Below are 18,592 nucleotides of genomic sequence, written 5' to 3'. Positions count from 1 at the left end.
ATGGCTCTCTCCGTGGGTGAGCAGGGCCGGTGCCAGGGGTCGGCCATCATCTGGAGGGTCGGCGGCCCCTCAGCAGGAACCCTGTTCGCCCTTCCCCCGGGCGGGCCTGTCGCCCCCCGGGGGGGGGCTTCCGTCACCGGCGGGCCCCGGCACAGCCCCGAGGACACGGCGGGGCCCGTCGTCGCCAGCCCTCGGCATCGCACGGGGCGGCGGGAGGCGGCGCCCACCGGCGGGGCGGGGCGGGGCGGGGTCCGCCCGGGGAACGCCAGAGCCGGGCCGCAGCCGCCGTGGGGAGGGAGGGAGCGGTCGGTGCCGGGGCAGCGCTATGGCCGAGAGATACGACGTGGTGGTGGTCGGGGGCGGTATCTCAGGTGGGTCCGGCGGGCAGGGGCGGGGGGGGTCCTGCCGGCCCTCCCGGGCGGCCGGAGGCAGGGAGGCGGCGGTGCCGGCGGGCGGACGGACGGAGCATCGCGGTGGCGACAGGGGAGAGGCTGCGGTGGTGGTCGCCACCTCCTCGGCCTGAGCGGGTCTCCTCCGGCGAGCCCCAGGTGCCAGCGCATCCCGACCGGCTGGGGAAGGCTGGCTGAGCAGTGCCCCTGGCTCAGGCTGAACGCCACAGGGTGCAGGCTGTGTGTTGTTATTTTTTTTATTCTACTATTTTATTATTTTCATTTAATTATTTTATTATTTGTATTATGTTATATTTTTTATTCTATTCTTTTTTATTCTATTATTCTTTTTATTCTTTATTTTATTCTTTAGTTTTTCATTATTTTATTCTTTATTTTTTATTTTATTATTCTTTATTTTATTATTCTTATTATTCTTTATTTCATTCTTTATTTTTTTCATTTCATTATTTATTTTTTATTTTACTTTTCTGGTTCTTCCACTGTCCAGCCCTGCCGTCCCCCAAACCTGTGTAATTCTCGCCACAACCCCTGGAAGTTTTGGGCAGGCGAGGCCATAGGCGCTCGGCATCCTCTGCACCGAGTCTGGAGATGTTATGCAGAGGCGCTCGGTCGTGCATGATTAATTTAAATCTTGGGGTGCCTTCTGTTTAGAGCAGGTAGAAAGGGAGATAAGGGAGAAATCAGCTGGATCGCTCAGTAAGTTTGTAGTTCCTCATTCAGCACAGGTGCGGATTTGAGAGCACGGGTGGTCTGGCAGATATGGAACAGCAGGCATGGAAGCCTTCCTGCGCTGAGTAGCAATCTGCTGTTTTTAACCTAAGCCTGGCGAGAAGACCTCTGTGCTTGCCCAGAATGAATCTCTCTCTCGTGCATTTTGTTCTGAGATACACGTGCCAAATAAATTGTGTATGTGCAGTAGGTTATATTTTTTTTCTCTGCCTTTGATATATCAAACAGTTGCTTTTTGGCCTGTTAACGTTGGGAGGTAAGCGGTGTGGTAGCTCCTGTGCTGCATGTTAGTCTCCTCGGTGCATAATGAGTATGCAGATGTCCACAGATCCAAGTAGTATCTCTTGCCAAATTGCAAACAAATTACTCAAGATGTGTTACAAAACATGATTTTATTCATCCTTTTTTTACATAGCTTTTAAATTCCACTATTTATTTATATGTAATTCTAGATGTCTGTTTAACTATTATATTAAGGTGTGCAGCATGCAATTTGAATGATACAAAAAATGCAGTGAGCAAAAGCATTGGCATTATCTCCTAAGGGTGATTCTCTGATAACAAACTGCCGAATAATTATCGAAAGTTTCAAGTATGATTTTGCAATTAGCAAAAACTAACCATCGCTTTTCTGTAAAGCACGATTGATTCCGAACACAGTGTTATGGCTAATTTTTAACTTACACCGTGTTTCACAAAGTCAATTACAGGAAATTAACCAGTGGTAACTATCTCTTTATGCCTTCTAAACAAAAATGTTTCCCGTGGCGTGTTTTTCTGCAGCGGTAGTGCTACAGGTTCCCAGTGTTGAATGAGTCGGAGTGAAAGAGTTAGTGTAACAGCTTTTAATATACCCTTGTTTTTCATGGTTGCCATGGGAATATTCTCATGGCAGGCCTGCACAGCCCACGTATGTTTTTCTGAAAGTGCAGATGGAACAGAGCAGCAGTGCTATGCCATATTAAATCATGTGCTTCGCTCTTGGCTATCTGCAGCCAGCATCAAGTGGCGGGGGGTTTGTGTAAGGAACCAGTTTTCTATTTACTCCCTTTTACACCAAATCTTCTCCAAAGCACTCTAGTTTCATGCTGTAGCAACTTTTCTCCTCACACAGAGGCTGGAAAAATACACATGCACAAAAATTACTAATGACTAAGCACCTCTCTTCAGTCACTTTCCTTTAGCTGCGATGTACAGCTCCTGATTCACCTCTGTCTTCTGCCCACTCGCTTCTCTGTAAATCATTGACCTTGCAGCTAGGTGATGAAACTATGGTTTTATGTCTCCTTGCTCTGATAGAAAACCCATGCTGACAAGGGTCAGCAAAAAAGACACTGAGGCGCTGGAGCATGTCCAGAGAAGGGCAATGAAGCTGGTGAGGGCTCTGGAGCACAAGCCCTATGAGGAGCGGCTGAGGGAACTGGGGTTGTTTAGCCTGGAGAAAAGGAGGCTGAGGGGAGACCTTATCGCTCTCTACAACTACCTGAAAGGAGGTTGTAGAGAGGTGGGGGTTGGTCTCTTTGCCCAAGCAACAAGTGATAGGACAAGAGGAAACGGCCTCAAGTTGCACCAGGGAAGGTTTAAATTGGATATTAGGAAAAAATTTCTACACCGAAAGGGTTATCAAAGCAGTGGAACAGGCTGCCCAGGGAAGTGGTTGAGGCACCATCCCTGGAGGCATTTAAAAGACGGGTAGACATAGTGCTTAGCGATGTGTTTTAGTGGTGGTTTTTGTCAGTGTTAGGTTGATGATTGCACTAGATGATCTGAAAGGTCCCTTCAAGCCTAGGAGATTCTGTGAATCTATGTGCCAAACCTCTGCAGAGATATCTTCTCCTGTCCACTGGAGAATGAAGTATATGATTTTTAAAATGGGTTGCTCCTTGGAGATCCGGTTTGTTTTTGCTCCGGATTTGATATGCGTTCCTTCAGAAAGTCCCTGGTTTTGAGGTGCAGCCGATGGGGACTGTACTGTTCCTGCCTTTAGGTGAGGAACGCATGTGTCAGGGTACAGCTGTAAAACAGCAGAAAGCTCTTGTAACCTTCAAGTGTGCTTGAGTTAGCCGGTACAGCCGTAAGCAAAGCAGGTAATCACAGAAGAAACAGAGTTGCCGTGCCGATCTGAGGAGGATGTGAACAAACATGTTGCAGAGAGCTCTGACCCTCTTTGGCAGCAGTTCTTTTTATCCAGATTTAATCAGTAGGGTCTAAAATTTAAAGAGTAAAAAACCTGATGATGGAATAGCAGTGCAGAGACCTCCACAACACTTGACCATCACTGTTCTCCTTTGAAGGGGATGTTTTATCTGAAGATACCAGTTCTTTTGCTGAATGGTTTTCAGTGTCCTTTGCTACAGGCTTGTTGAAAAGCAGAGACTAAAACTACAGAGATGGCTAATTTAAGTGTTATGTAATGAAAATCTACTCCAAATTACTCTTCATTAATTTCTTTCAAGTCTAAAAAAAATGGTTTGTGGCTTCTCTGAAGATTTCAGATCATCTCAATACAGTTGATGACAGCAAAGACCTTTAAGGATAAGGAGGGTTTACTAAGGAGTAGATTCTGTTTTATGGGTAAAACTTCTGCTGAAGTCCTTGAAATTTTTATGAAAGGTGTAGATTTTAAAGGAATATTTTAAAAGAAAAATTCCCAACTTAAAAATGCATATGTGAAAACGCTTAGCCACACACTGTATATAGTATGCCTGGTACTAAAGAATATTTAGATCAGAAAACTAAAGGGTCCTCATAAAGCTGGAAATTGCATCGTGACAGGTTCTTCTGTCTGCTCAGAGCCGTGCCTTTTCTGTTGAAGGGCTCCTCAAGCATGAGGATGGAAACGACTATGAGAAAACTATGAGGTTGTGTCATCAAACTTGCTTATCTTCTTAGTAGAGGCACCGATGACAGAAATTTTCTTAAATCAAATCTTGGAATCTGTTCAGAGGTTTCGTTTAAAAACTTCCTCCACATGTTTTCAAAAGTGCCTTCCTGTCCCTGGTTTTGCCATGGGAACCTCTTTCCTTTTTTTGTTTTCAAAGAAGTTATCAGATTTTATCCTAATGTTATGCCAGTCCTACTTAAGAAAATGCTTCTCTTAAATTTCTGGTTGCACACATTTTACAATCAAAGTGAGGTTAACTGATTTTTATTTTTTTTTCCTGAAAGGTGAAGCCTTTTTTAAATTATGGTGAATGTTTTTTGAAGTATGCTTAGTGTTTTCCCGTTCACAAGAAACCTGTCATGTTCCTGTAAGTTTAGAACCAAAACCTACTGTAAGATAAAATATTTCCATTGAAACATCAGGTTTTTAAAATATTTGGATACCTGTTATTGAGCTATGACTTTGCTCTATACTCATCTTCTTAGGTGTTGCTTTGTATGATGATCTAATAAGCTGTATAATTACAGTAGCTCTCACTACCATCTGTTGAGTCAGTTTCAAATTACTTAAAAGACCAAACCAAAACGCCCAAAACCATATCAGGTGTTTTGGGGGCTATTATCTGAAGATGTGCAATCTGTTTTAAAATAGACCGAAGCAGAGGACAAAATTTTTTTTCAAAACAAAACTGGGTCATGTTGTAAGAAAAGTATACATGAGATGCATAACCTCCACTAGTTATTGCTTCTTTTTGTTCTCTGGTAGTAATTTACAGTGTCATAATACTCCTCCTCTGAAAAGATCGTTTGCCAAAGGAGATGCTATTTTTGGAGAACATCACTAGTCTAGCAGTCCTATACTAGATGCCCATTTGGAGAGGGGAAAAAAAAAAATCCCAGACCAAAAAAAAATGCAGGCAAACCAAAATGAAATAACTGTGCATGATCGAATTGAATGGATCCATCTGTGGAAGGACTGTGACCCTCTCCAAGGAATACCACCCTCTCCGAGATGCACTCGGAAAAAGGGAATCCAGGACATTTTTCTGTCAGTTGACGTGATGAAGCTCTTCGTTCACATTTTCAGTCGTCCGTCTCTGCATCTGCCATCAGGGGGTTCTTCCTTTTGTATTCAACTACTCTCATGGCTACTGCAAAGGAGTATGAGGCAGTTGCGTGGAGCCTGCCATTTAACTTCTAGATTCTTCGCAATAAAAACTTGGCAGTACACAGTAAACAGGACAGAAAGCAGCTGCGTAGTGTTGTGAAATAGTTTGGTAGCCTAGGCAGCAGGGACAACACTTGTAATTCACTGACCGATACCTCCTAATCAGTCTGAAAGTTGATTTGATAAGAAGCTTTCCAGCCTACCTGCAGGAGCCATCTCATCTCCCAAGGCTCAGAGCAATGCATCATTAAGGAAAGCTTTTCCATTAGCTTATTTAAGTGTTATGAAAGGGTGATATTAGGGAAAGTTCATTGGTCTGTTCAGTAAAATGTGAAAACCATTCTGGAAGGGGCAAAAAAGGTAAGTTAGGCTGGCAAAGCTTTGGGCAAGGAATTCCTGGGTAGCTACTACGGAAATAACTGGTGGAGAACTCAATTTTGTGTGTAGCAGTTGATGTTAGAGTTACAAACTGTAGACCCCACAGGATGTTCTTATCTATACTGCTGAATTGCATGGTTTTTTTGGCAAACAAGATCAAACACAGGTGAGGCTGAAAGTTCTTTGTAAGAAGGTTCAGTGCATTGTTTACTTGGACGACCACCTGCACTGGTGCTTTTAGTTCGTTACATTTGTCATAGTCTAGCCTAGTGCTCGACTGGAACTTAATCACACTGAAGGTGGTGGTAGTATTCATCTGCATTAGTGTATTGCTTCAGATCAAGTGTGTGCCTTGAACAAATCTCCTGATTGACCCTACTTATTGCTCTACAGTGTGCAGTGTGCAGGCTCAGAACATATGCATTGGATTCCTTTTTGCATGAGACCAAATGGGAAGATGTGCTCTAGGAGCTCACCTTTTGAGCTGCAACCCCTAATGTTCAGCCTGTAGGACCACACAAGAGCCAGTCTGAAATAAAGCCCCTTTCACACATATAGTATGAATACTGGGTATTCAGGATACAACTGTTTTACTCTGCAGATCTTCTGCGGTTCTGCACTATTTGCTAACATAGACACTGCAAACTTGCTGTCTTGGGATACTTCTAGTTTTGCAGATCAAAGATAGTAACATGGGAAGAGTAAGCACAAAATTTCCATTTTGTGCTGCTCTTACATGAAGACACAGTTAAAAATTTACTTGGTCATCCTGACCACGGATGTGCACCTGCATCCTCTGTCTCCATCCTCTATGTCTTCTCCTTGTCTATTTTTTTTCTTTCTTTAATTTTCTTAACACCTTTAATTTAATTAGCATCAAGAGACTGCCAAAAGATCACATTCTGTCCACTTGTTAATTTTGATTTGCTCATTTTACTCCTTGGCACCATCAAAGACAGGAGTAATTTTAAAGACATGTGATTCAGCATGCTTCCCCCCCTCTAGCAAGTGACCCTAGTGTCAATCTGCAGTGAATAGCAAGACATCAGTCACCACAGTGATATGAGTCTTGGTCAAAGGCTGGTGTCCACAGTACCTGAGGCTGTGAGGAGCAGCCCACTGCTCTGGCTCCATCCTGGGGGTGTTCAGGCTGTCTGACATGATCTCAGGAGTATGCGAGGACTTAAGGACAGCTAGTGAGTGGAGGTAGTCTTATCAAAAGGTGCAGAACTGTGGCAAAAAGCGAAGTAGGCATGTTTGTACTGCCTAAGTAGGCAGCCTGAGCAACGTGGGCTTACACAGCCCTGATAGTCCTAGAGGTGAACTTCCAGCGCTGCTTGTAGTATCATAAACCAGCAGAGAATTTGCTTTATATTTACGTATCTTACACAGCAGCTAATGACAATGAATTAGGTCTTATGCATAATTTAGTCAATTGAGAAGGCTTTTCTTCTTCAGAAGTTACTATTCTGTATGTAAACAATCTGGGTGATTTTGGCATATTTCCCACTGGCACAATTTCTTTCTCTATAGCACAACTGACAGCTGTAGTTAAGTAGTTCTGTTACTTAAAGATAAGAAGCCATATTGTCTCACTGCCCCTTCCCAGAAGAGGAGTCGCTTGCCTTTGTGTTTGTTCTTAGTTCTATAGCAGCTACTTCACAGAGTGCACTGATACAGTGGAGAAGTTTACCGTGGTTATAAAAGTTTGATGAACATTGGTATAGTGGATCGAAGACCTTCCTTTGGTTTTCCTTTACAGAGAATGTGTCTTGATGCACTTGCAAAGCTCTCAGTTACCTTTCTGAAATTAGGCATCGTTCATAGAATAGTTTGGGTTGGAAGGGACCTATAAAGGTCATTTAGTCCAACCCCCCTGCAGTGAGTAGGGGCATCTTCAACTAGATCAGGTGGCTCAGAGCCCCAACCAGCCTGACCTTGAATGCGTCCCGGCATGGGGCCTCCACCACCTCTCTGGGCAACCTGTGCCAGTGTTTCACCACTCTCATTGTAAAAAGTTTCTTCCTTATAAGTAATCTAAATCTACTCTCTTTTAGTTTAAAGCCATTACCCCTTGTCCTATTGCAACAGGCCCTGCTAAAAAAGCAGTTCCCATCTCTCCTGTAGGCCCCCTTTAAGTACTGAAAGGCCATAATAAGGTCTCCCCCGGAGCCTTCTCTTCTCCAGGCTGAACAACCTCAACTCTCTCAGCCTGTCTTCATAGGAGAGGTGCTCCATCCCTTTGATCGTTTTTGTGGACCTCCTCTGGACTTGCTCCAACAGGTCCATGTCTTTCCTGTACTGAGAACTCCGGAGCTTCAGCTGTGCTTCAATTTCTTGAGCAATTCCATTCATCTCACTACAGTTTCAATCATTTAATTTTTATATAGCTATTTTGGAACTTAACATGATTGTCCTTCTGGGCTGATAACCTATTTTGTCCTTGTAAACTTATGTCAGATATTAAGGTTCTTGCTGCCTTCTGAGGTGGTTTGTCAAAATGTGATCGTACATCTAACTGACTAGCTTTATTTCCTTCTGGACTGATTTGTGTCTAAGGTTTATAATTTTGTAACGTTGTGTGATCCTTGTTTAAAGTTTTTTCTGCTGATTTCAGTGGTCAATGAGAGTGCACTACAGCACGTTGGTATTTAAACCATGCATGTCTAGTATTCTTTTTAATAACCCACCCATGCACCTGTATTTTGCATAGCCTTTTCTGTCCTGTCAGTTTTCTGTTCAAACAGTTTGCTTAAAAGTAATGTCAGTTTGAAGTCCCTTAGAAACTTTATTTGCTCCATAAACCATTATTATGACCAGTACTGGGGGCTGGAGTGGTGTAAGGGAACAGAAAGAGGAATGGGCATCAATAAGTCAGTTGTGGAGACCCTGAGTTCTGGATAAGTTAGAAAAAAAGGAGGTGCTGGAAAGTGCCTGTCAAGCCATAGAAGAGTTGCATTGACTTACTCAAGAAACAGTGATAATATTATTTATGGGAAGAAGAGGCTTCTAAGGAGAAAGAAAGTAAAATATTTTCAGGGACAAAGGTGTTCAAGGGAATTCAACTCATCTTTTTCTTCTCCCCCATCTCTTATTCTGTCCCCTCTCCTCCTTTGTGCTGCCCCCACTATCAGACAGGTGTTGCCACCACCCTCGCAAATATGTGGGGCTGATGTACCCATGTCACCCACAGCCCTACAAGGACTCTGCTGCCTGGACTTAGTGTTAGGACGAGTGGGCTTTTGATGGCATCAGGAGCATTAGCAGCTATGGATGGAGAGCAGGGAACTGCTTAGGAAATGATGGGCATTCAGGTTTTTTTGTAGGTGGTCTGTGTGTGTGTGTAGAAGAAGGAAGGGCAGGGGACAGGATGGGGGCACACGAAGTGCAGACCATCCCTGGAAGAAAAGGTAGTCCAGTCTAGGAAGTCTGCGACCTGGTGAGCTACTTCTGATAACTGGTGTATATGGCAAAATACATCATAAATGTGCTAGTAGTTTTTAAAACTAGCTTAACACTGAAGAGTCTGGCTGTGGTTCATTAGAGCCTCTGTCAGCTTGTAGTTACAAGGATTAGGTTACGGTGGTGACTGCTGTTTGGCACTTCATGTTTCAGGTGGTTAAAGAGTTCCATGAAGTTTTAATTGATTCGAAACCTGTTCATCTTACAAATATTACTTTGTACTATACAACTTCTTCACTATTTTTCAGTTTCTACCATATAACTCAGCTGGCAGTGAGGGAGGTGGGGAGGAAAGATGCCTTTGTAGCCTCCTGCCCCCCAGCCGGCTGGTCTTTATGTAGATGGTATAATTCATATGTAAAACATTGAATGCAGTCTCTTTGGTTGACTACACACGGCAACAGCTGCTCAAACAGCCAGTTCATACTATGCATCATGATTACCTGGATAGCTTGCATATAAACTCGCATCCTGTTTGCTGGAGTTGATAAATCTGTCTTTGAATGCATTAAATATTGGAGCGAGACACCTCTTTTGTTCCAATATGAGTCATTTTTTTATGAGGCTAACTTGGCCAGAGACTGAATCAGTGAGTTATGCTAGATAGTGAGCACAAATGAGGAAAGGAAAGAGTGTAAATTCTTTTATTTTACACCTTAGACGCTTTTCTTTTCCTCTATGCTTCTTTCACCTTTTTCCCCCCTGGCATGCATTATTATCAGAATGGGACAAAACTAATGGTAGCATTTTTTTCTTTCATAATAGTGATGTTTTTCTGACCTGTTTGGCTCAAACTTTTTCCTGCCTGCCCTTAGAGATGGAGGGAAGAGAGTCACTTGAAAATCTTATTTGATGGTTCCTTTTTGGGTTTCTCTGGATAACATCCATGTTCTCAGCCTTTGGTATCTCAGCCTGGTTCATCCTGAGCTGGCCGTTAAGAAATGGAGTGGTCTTTTTGGCATATCAGCAAAGAGGTGGCTGGCATGTAAAGTGATTATACACGATGCTGGGAAGTGGTGGGGTTCGTCTGCATTTTTCAGTTATTCAAATAGATAAAATGTTCACAAATCCTTGTAAGCTTTACAGGTGAGTAGTATCTAGCCTGAGTGTTAATGTGTGTGCACACATTAACATATTATATGTGTGCTATAATGATGATAGGAATTTCCAGGGAGTCACTGGAGCATGACTTGGTGGATATTTAAAAATGACATTGAGATATGCTCAATATAAATCCATAATTATTAGGGGCAACTGGGTGAAAATAGTTGTGTGAAGACCAGGGAAAACATGAAACAAAAGGGATCACTGTGGAATGAGGGCATGGTGGCCCTGCTGGGGGCTTTGCTAACTGCCATGAGAAGTGACTTTTCTAGGTGGATGCCTGTGAGTCTAGATGGATGCCTATGATATTGAGAAATCTGGGAAATTACATGTTACTCTTTAATGTCAAGATATGAGAATGACAGTGTGTTTATTTTTTAAGTTCAAATCTTCTATTTGATCATGTATTTTAAGCACTTTTCTCGGGGAATTAAAAAAAATGAATTCTTTCTTTGAGAACATGCAAGATTTAGCAAAATGGATAAGCATTTCTCTTCAGGGGCAACTGCGGCATAATTTTGCAAAATTTTCCAGACGTAGCTTAGTCTTTTCTTCCCATGTTGCTGTGTACGGAAGGCAAAACTCTTCTTCAGAGTAAATCTGGCTGTCATTTTGTTTGCTTGTATGTCTCCCTCTAATAGTAATGCCTAAAAGTATGCTTTTAGAAAACTACCTGTGTAGCGCCTGAGCCGGTTCATTGTGCTAAGCTTTGTTTGTTCCAATGCTACGGTATGTTTGTTGTAGTGCTACCTTGTCTTTCAGTTCTCTGTATCTCCTCTACTTATTCCCTCTGTCTGTTGTGTTTTGAGGCAGCCTAGACTGTAAACTATCAGAAAGGGATGACCTAAGCCAAAGGAGGCCCTGAGATTGAAGGTGTGAGATAATATTGCAGTAAAGATGATAATAATAGTAATGCCGTTAACTTTAACTCTTCAGTATACCCTGGGGCCATAACAAAGGGCATGCAGAATGTGATTGGTTTTTTTTTTTTAACCTGACTGGAGCTTAGAAACAGAATTCTCACTCTTCCTTTTGAAGTGTGAGGCGGGCATTGAACGAGTGTACTGCTCCATGTGTAAGACGTGACAATGAAATGAACAGAATACTGAATAAATGATTGATACTAGAAATACTCATCCTTTGAAATGCTGGAGTGCTCAGTTTCATCAGTCTAAAGTTTCACTGGAGGCTTCAAATGTAAAAATTCAATGGAAACTAAAGGGAAGCCCTGGACAAGGGCAGAACAGCTGTGGCTTCAGCACTTGAGCCTGGGCACCACAGGACTGAAGGCACTGGGTTTCCACCCAAACGCAACAAGTTTTCTTTGTGCTGTGCCGGCAGGGCCTGAGCTTAAGGTATCACCACTTTGCTCATCTCACTGGTAACCAGCCAGGCTCTATATCACTTAGCTGGGTGTGATGCCTGGGACAAATGGCAATCCCAGGCACAAATACAGGTTGGGTGGAGAATGGCTTGAGAGCAGCACTGAGGAGAAGGACTTGGGGGTGCTGGTGAGTGAGAAACTCAACACGAGCCAGCAATGAATGTGTGCTTGCAGCCCAGAAAGCCAACCGCATCCTGAGCTTCATCAAAAGAAGTATGGCCGGCAGGTCGAGGGAGGTGATTGTCCCCCTCTACTTTGCTCTGGTGAGACCCCACCTGGACTATTGTGTCTGGGTCTGGGGCCACCAACATAAGAAGGACATGGACCTGTTGGAACGGGTCCAGCGGAGGGCCATGAAGATGATCAGAGGGCTGGAGCACCTCTGCTATGAGGACAGGCTGAGAGAGTTGGGGTTGTTCAGCCTGGAGAAGAGAAGACTCCAGGGAGACCTAGTAGTAGCCTTCCAGTACTTAAAGGGGGCCTACAGGAGAGATGGGGAGGGACTCTTTATCAGGGAGTGTAGCGATAGGACGAGGGGTAACACCTTTAAACTGAAAGAGGGTAGATTTAGATTAGATATTAGGAAGGAATTCTTTACTGTGAGGATGGTGAGACACTGGAACAGGTTGCCCAGGGAGGTTGTGGATGCCCCGTCCCTGGAAGTGTTCAAGGCCAGGCTAGATGGAGCTTTGAGCAGCCTGGTCTGGTGGGAGGTGTCCCTGCCCATGGCAAGGGGGTTGGAACTAGGTGACCTTTAAGGTCCCTTCTAACCTGAACCATTCTATGAAATGTGGACTGAATGTTTTTAATGTTGATTTTAAGAACTCTGCTTAATAAATGCTGTTCCCTGCGCACTGGATTAATCATCTAGGAGCACTTCCAGGGAGAAGAGATCACAGAAAGCTGGGACTAGAGTTTATGCTCACGTAAAGTCGCATTAACTCATAGGGATGCTCATACTGACCTCAGTGACAAGGTTACAGAACCAGCGCTCAGACAGAACAAAACTCATTGCCTCGGCTAGACAATGAAATGCTAACAGAAATAAATTTTATTTGTTCAGAGTGCCGTATCCTAGGCAGAAATGTTATGTCCTTTGTACAAATATTTTAAGTAAATGTACATTTTAAGCAGATACGCAGATTGGTAATGTCTTTTTTTGCTCTTTGGGGTTTCTGAAACTGTAATTTTATTATTTTTTAAGTTCTTTGGTGTTGTGATATTCATTTTAATGGCATTCATTGCTGCACAGTGATACAGCTTAGGAAGAAAGTTTATCTCCCCCCCTGGTGAAAATACTTGCATCAAAAAAGAGTTGCTTTGATACCTTTCACTGTACTGTTCAGCATGTGAAGGTAAGGCATTGAGAATAACCAAGAGGAACAATTTACAGAGACCGAGCTCTACCATGTTTTTTCAGCTCTGAGCTACAATTTTTGTATCTTTCTTCCGTGAGATTGAGTCAGATATCTAAAGTGCCTTTGTAATTAGAGAACTTAAAATGTTACCTTCACCCTGAAAGCATATGGGTGTAGGTGAGGGGCTAAGTTAATAAAAGGTATTGTCAGGGTGCAGTATCTTGTTGTCCTTGTAGCCCTTTGCTTTTCAGAAGTATTGTCACCTAGACAACTCTTGGAGCAATCTGGGTGCTGTGTACCTTGTCTTGCAGAGGACTAAGAAAGCAATGAAGTGGGAAAACTGACTATTGTTCATGCTCACCGTTTTTGATAGCGATGTGCCAGTCTGATGTGAACTGAGTTTCAGGCAGTGTGCTCTTAGCTGTCTCTGTTGTAGTGCTCCCATTATAAATTCAAGGGACATGCTCAAAATCATAAAAGGATGGTATTCTTCACAAGAGCAAAATCCCTTGACCTTTCCATAATGTGAGAAAAGTTACAAAAAATGCCTGTATCGCGTAAACTCACCCAGACCCTGGGCCAATATTGGCTTTGCTTTTTTTGCTGTTGTTGGTTTGGTTTTTATTTTGCTTACAATCCTTATCTATAATGCCTTTACAGGCATTATTGTCTCAAGCCATTATTTCAATTAAAACATTTTAGCTGGCTAATGATGAGTGACAGAGGTAAAGATGACCAGCGCCAGGTTCAATCTTTCAGTGGCAGAGCAGTAATCGGATTGTGTTCATTAAAGCAGTCAGCACAAACAAAACCAATGCTATTAAATTGCAGTTTCTAACACTGTAATGCAATAAAGAAACTGTGGAAGACTCAAAGGAGAAAACCCACTGGTGGAAAATGGCTGCTTAGCTGTGGATGAGAACATGCCTTTTCTCTGCTTCTGCCCTCCATCCCTTCAGTATGGCAGCGGTGTGCAAACTGTATTACGCTAACGGCACTGAACTAACAGCGTGTTTTTGAGTCATCTCTTAAAAGGAGGTCAGAGAACCCTGAGTATAAACAAGAAGGGGTTTTGTTTGAATTTTAGAGTAATTAGGCCTAAGCAACAGCAAACAGGATTCTTCCATTAACTGATCTAATTTTTCGATGCTAGGAACTTACCCAGCGGGGATTCCTGGTCAAAGGAGTGTTTTTTTGCTTCCTCCACAATTTACCTCAACTGCTTGGGGCATAGTCCTCTTTATTTCTTCCCATTGCCCTAGGTCAAACACTGCAACTGTGTTGACCACGGAGAAAGGGGTTCTGCTCAAAAGTTCTTCTGCAGTGTTAAGACAGATGGATTTTGTTTTACTGAGTTCCGTGCAGCAGTTTCGGCCAAACTCATTTATTTGCTGTATGCGTTTTGTATGTTTTTCTGAGCATCAGAGATGTTAGGTAAGGGTTCCTGCGTGAAGACATCTAATAGTGAGGGAAGTTGTGTTTCCCATGTGATCCCACAGCAATACCAGCTTCTGTAACTTTTTGTAGGTTTTGACAGATTTGCTGATTTTACTTAACACTTCAGCTTCTTAAGGCTTCGTGATTTTTGTGAGACTCCTCACTTCCATTAAGAAAAGACATTAAATTCCTGGCCCCTCTGGTCAACATGAGACTTAGACTCAAAATCAAGAAGAAGAATACAAGTCTTGAGATTTCTAAAATAAGAGCTTCAAGATGTTAAATGTCCATGGTCAAAGGTGGTCTGACTAATATTTTTGAATACTTAAGAAATATTTGAATTCATTTACCTTAGTGACTATGAACTCCTTATTTGTTTATACATAATCAGTTATGGTATGTTTCCTTTTTTTGCTATCAGTCTTGTGAAACACTTTTACATCCTACAATTTCTCCATTATCCCCAGGGCAGAGGACTGTGCTCGTTATGCCATTTCCAAGGTGCGTTTTGAGACAGATCCTCACGTTGAGCCTCGTGCTATGTTTGTGTAATGCCCTGGACCCCATCAAAGTGGTCAGGCTCCGGTGCTGCTGGCTGCTCTGCCCACTGGCTCTGGCTAAAGGAGCAGCTGGCATCTGACGTCTTTGCAGACGGTGATTTAGATGTGGCAGAACAGGTTGAGGGCAGGGAAAAAGTCCTCAAGAAATTCGTCAGTTTTGCCTTTATGTACAAGGTACGTTACAGCAGCAGCTTCTCATGCAGATGTGCTTGAGCTTTCAGCTGGCTGCTCGGTGGATGACTTGCAGTGCAGCTGCTGCACCTCCAAATACACTGTGAAAACTGGTTGTTAGCCCCTGCTCGAACACACGATGTCAAGGCGGACGCTGTCAGCAGTTAACCGAGCTGCTTGTAGGCCTCCTTCAGACGTGTATGTCCAAGTTGTGGAGGCACAACAAAGGTAAAAATCAGCTCCTTGCCTCTTCGAAGTGTTGGATGTTTCTATTCTACTTATAGAGCCTGTGTTTGGATGCAGAGCCCCAGTGTCTAGCATCTGTTACAAAAGTTAAAACTCCCTTGGGCAGTACTTTGTAAACATATAGTTGATGTCAAAATAAATAAAGAGGAGGAGAGGGAGAAATATCAGCCAATTTCATGAATCTGAGGAAATCCAGGTGTGAGACATGCAAGTTCTGCAGAAAGACCTGCAAGTAAGTGCAGTCCAAGTATGATGGCAGCCTTTCTTCCTGCTCAACCTACAATTTTAATTGGAGAGACACGTTTTTAAGATTATAAAGTAAACAGGTTTTTTTGACAGCCATCTTGGAAGCTATTAAACGAATGCCAGTGGCTTAGGGGCTCTTTCCTTGCTCCCTACATGAATTAAAATTTAGAATTTGTAGATGATATTTATAATTACATATATGAAAGAAGAGGTGGTTTTTTTCCTTCTTAGAAGGGAGATAATAAATACGGGACAATATGATAAATTGGTGAATAATAGAGAGAAAGTACATCAGGAACTGCAGGAATGCCTTCAGAAATAAACTTAGTCCATATAAGTAAAATATTATTTAATATAAATATATAAATAAAATATAAATATTAGTCCATAATACGTGGGAGTCAGATGAAAAACGTGACTCTTGTAGCATTTGTCAGTCCAAATGTGAGTTTGGATTCTGCCCTAGCACAGGAATTTAAATTTTTATCTTTAAAAAAAAAACAAACAAAAAAACCCAACCAAACAAAAAACCCCAAGCAAAAACTGAATTAGATGTTATCTTAATATAAGAAAGGTGTTAATATTAGGAAGTGAGGTTATAATGAAGCTTGAAGCTGTGTAATCAAGTGGTGCAATTTAAGATGTTTAGCAGGTACACAGATATCAAACAGGAAAGAAATAAGTGTGAACTGAAGATGAAATAATTATTGTGGTTATTACATTTGAGTAAGATCTGTGTGAATGCAGAGTGCTGCGTGATGGAGAAATGATTTTCGTGGCTTGAACTTGCATTATAAAATTCTGGGGGAGGCAATCTCTCACCAGTATCTCTGAGTGGCTGCGGTTGGGTACCAGGTTGCTATGGTAACGGATGAAGGCTTGGCTGGTTAAACATCCTCTAAGCACAGTGGTATTTTTCAGTCTAGGGCTTCAAATAAGACCTATCATCTTTGCTTCTTTGTTGTTTGCATTAATTATCTGCCTATCAGTTCTCTGAGCAGAACTGCAGGTGAGGCTGCTTAACTGTATGTTTTTCTGCCATGTATATATGGCTCTTTGTTGCCCTTTGAAGAAAGCTGACTTGCAGTGGAACCTGAACCCAATTACTGTCCTCTGCGAAGTGGGGGCAAAAGTGGTTGAGCCCTTATAGTGCAATTCAGGTCTGATTCTTTTGAAATGCTCCTGGGGAGGAGGGAAAGGTGCCACTGGGTGATGAAACATTGCGCATGAAATAGGAATAATAGCAACATCAGTCAGGTTTTTGGATGAACTTTACATTTGGATATGGCTGTTTCACTTGCGAGGACTGGGGGAAACATTAAAGATCTGCCTTTGGTTAGTGATGTGCAAGAGTGAGAGGTAAGCCAGAGGCAGTGCTGAAATGTGAAACTTGTGAAGGGTTAAACACTTCAAGAGGAGATCTTACATCATGTGTGATGGATTTTTCCAGGCTTTGCTTCACAGGCTCTGTGCATGCTTTTTGTGGCAATTGGAATATTAAGCACAAGAGAGGCCACTCTGACTCTTGCCCAGAGAAAAGATTGTGGTTTGTAGGAGTTTCCTGCAGCAATTTTTAGTTTCTGAAAAGCAAACCTCAACCTCGTGCCCCAATATTCCTGTGCTAGTATTCATTTCCATTTTAATATGTTTTTGTTGCTGTTCCTGGTGCCTTATCTGTCCTTGTATCACTTTGGCTCGGAGCTCTCCCTCTGCAGCATCCAGTCCTCTCGCTGTTATTGTAGTAGCAGCCCAAGAGCCCTTTTGGGGTCTTGTGTCCAGCTCCAGGGAACAGGTACAGGGTGGTGTGGCAGTACTGTGATTCCAAATGTGTGAGATACCAAAAATAGCAGCATTCCCAGCTGTCAATATTGCACTGTAATGTGGTATCTGCGACAGCAGTCTTGCCTTATCCTGTGCTGTGCTTGCTCTGAGACCTAATATGGTCCTTTGCTCTGGGCCTCTGCCTTCACATCTTCCAACTCTTTCCCCAGTTACACATTTGTGATGAGGAAGAGGAAGAGCTAGAGGTTGGTTTTGTTCCCTGCCTTTGTCAGCAATTATCTGCATAATTTCTCTGGCAAACTTTGGGCCAGAATAGAGCTGTCACATAGGTCAGAGAAAAGTGCTTAGTTTGGGAACCCTGTAGACTGCAACTTCCATTATGGAGTCAAGCTCCAAGGACACATCCCTCCCTGTACAGAGATCTGATCTGCTGGAGGATGGTCATGGGGCAGTGAGATACTAATGAGCCCAATCCTCTCTTCCACACGGGTTTATTTTTTTTTTTGTATTTGCATCAGGAAAGAGTAAATTGCCATCCATTTCTAACAGATACATCTGTGGATGTATGGAGAAAAAGAAGGTGGCATTTGCCCCGAAATAAACAGTAGGGAGTAAATAGTAGGTAGGTGCAATAGGCTGGATGAAAGGTGCGTAAGGACCTTCTGGTGGCATCTGGGCTGACCACTGCAAATCGGATGCATTTCATCTGAATCTAGAGAGCTATCCTTTCATAAGCTTGTCTGTCTATTCATCTCTTGGAAATAAACTGCCTTTGTTCCCGGCTGTACTGAAATGTTTATGCATTAGATATTAATACAGAAAGTCAAATCTCATATTCCTTAATCAGTGTTGGTTACTGAATATTATTAATTGATTAGTCAACGCCTGTTACCATGATAAGCCAACAGAAACCTGCAGTGACAACAGCCTTCAGATTATGTATTATTTCTACAAATTATTAATAACTACTATTGATCCTCTCCCAACTGATGAAACATTTGTCTTTTTTGAAGAGCAATTTTTTTTTTTCTTTAACTGGTAAGCTATATTTATTTAGGAGTTTTGTTGCCTATTTTTCCTTCAGGAGCCAATCTCTTTTTGCAAATTATTTGAAGGGGTGGTCTGTGTTTCCATACCATGACTGTTTTCTGTATTTTGTTCTTCCTTGGTATCGTTAAATATTTGTGAGTGTAGTCAAGGCCACTGATCCAGCCAGATGTTTTTGCAATATAATTTCCTCAATAAGGAAGTATGGAAAGACCTTTACCAGC

The 18,592-nt window shown here is 42.6% G+C and overlaps 1 protein-coding gene across 2 annotated transcripts in view; it reads left to right on the top strand.

Moving 5' to 3' along the window:
• Nucleotides 1–263: 263 nt before the first annotated feature.
• The window catches only part of LOC128909277 (amine oxidase [flavin-containing] B-like), a 58,754-nt gene continuing 40,425 nt past the window's right edge, over nt 264–18,592 (top strand). For both annotated transcript variants that reach the window (XM_054200718.1, XM_054200710.1), the window contains exon 1: nt 264–371. In XM_054200718.1, coding sequence (XP_054056693.1) covers nt 326–371 — 46 coding nt within the window. In that variant the 5' untranslated portion in view covers nt 264–325. The remainder of the gene's footprint in view (nt 372–18,592) is intronic.

This window comes from Rissa tridactyla, chromosome 1 (genome assembly GCF_028500815.1).
Source record: "Rissa tridactyla isolate bRisTri1 chromosome 1, bRisTri1.patW.cur.20221130, whole genome shotgun sequence".
Classification (NCBI taxonomy): Eukaryota; Metazoa; Chordata; class Aves; order Charadriiformes; family Laridae; genus Rissa; species Rissa tridactyla.
This window is presented reverse-complemented; position numbering and strand designations above follow the sequence as displayed.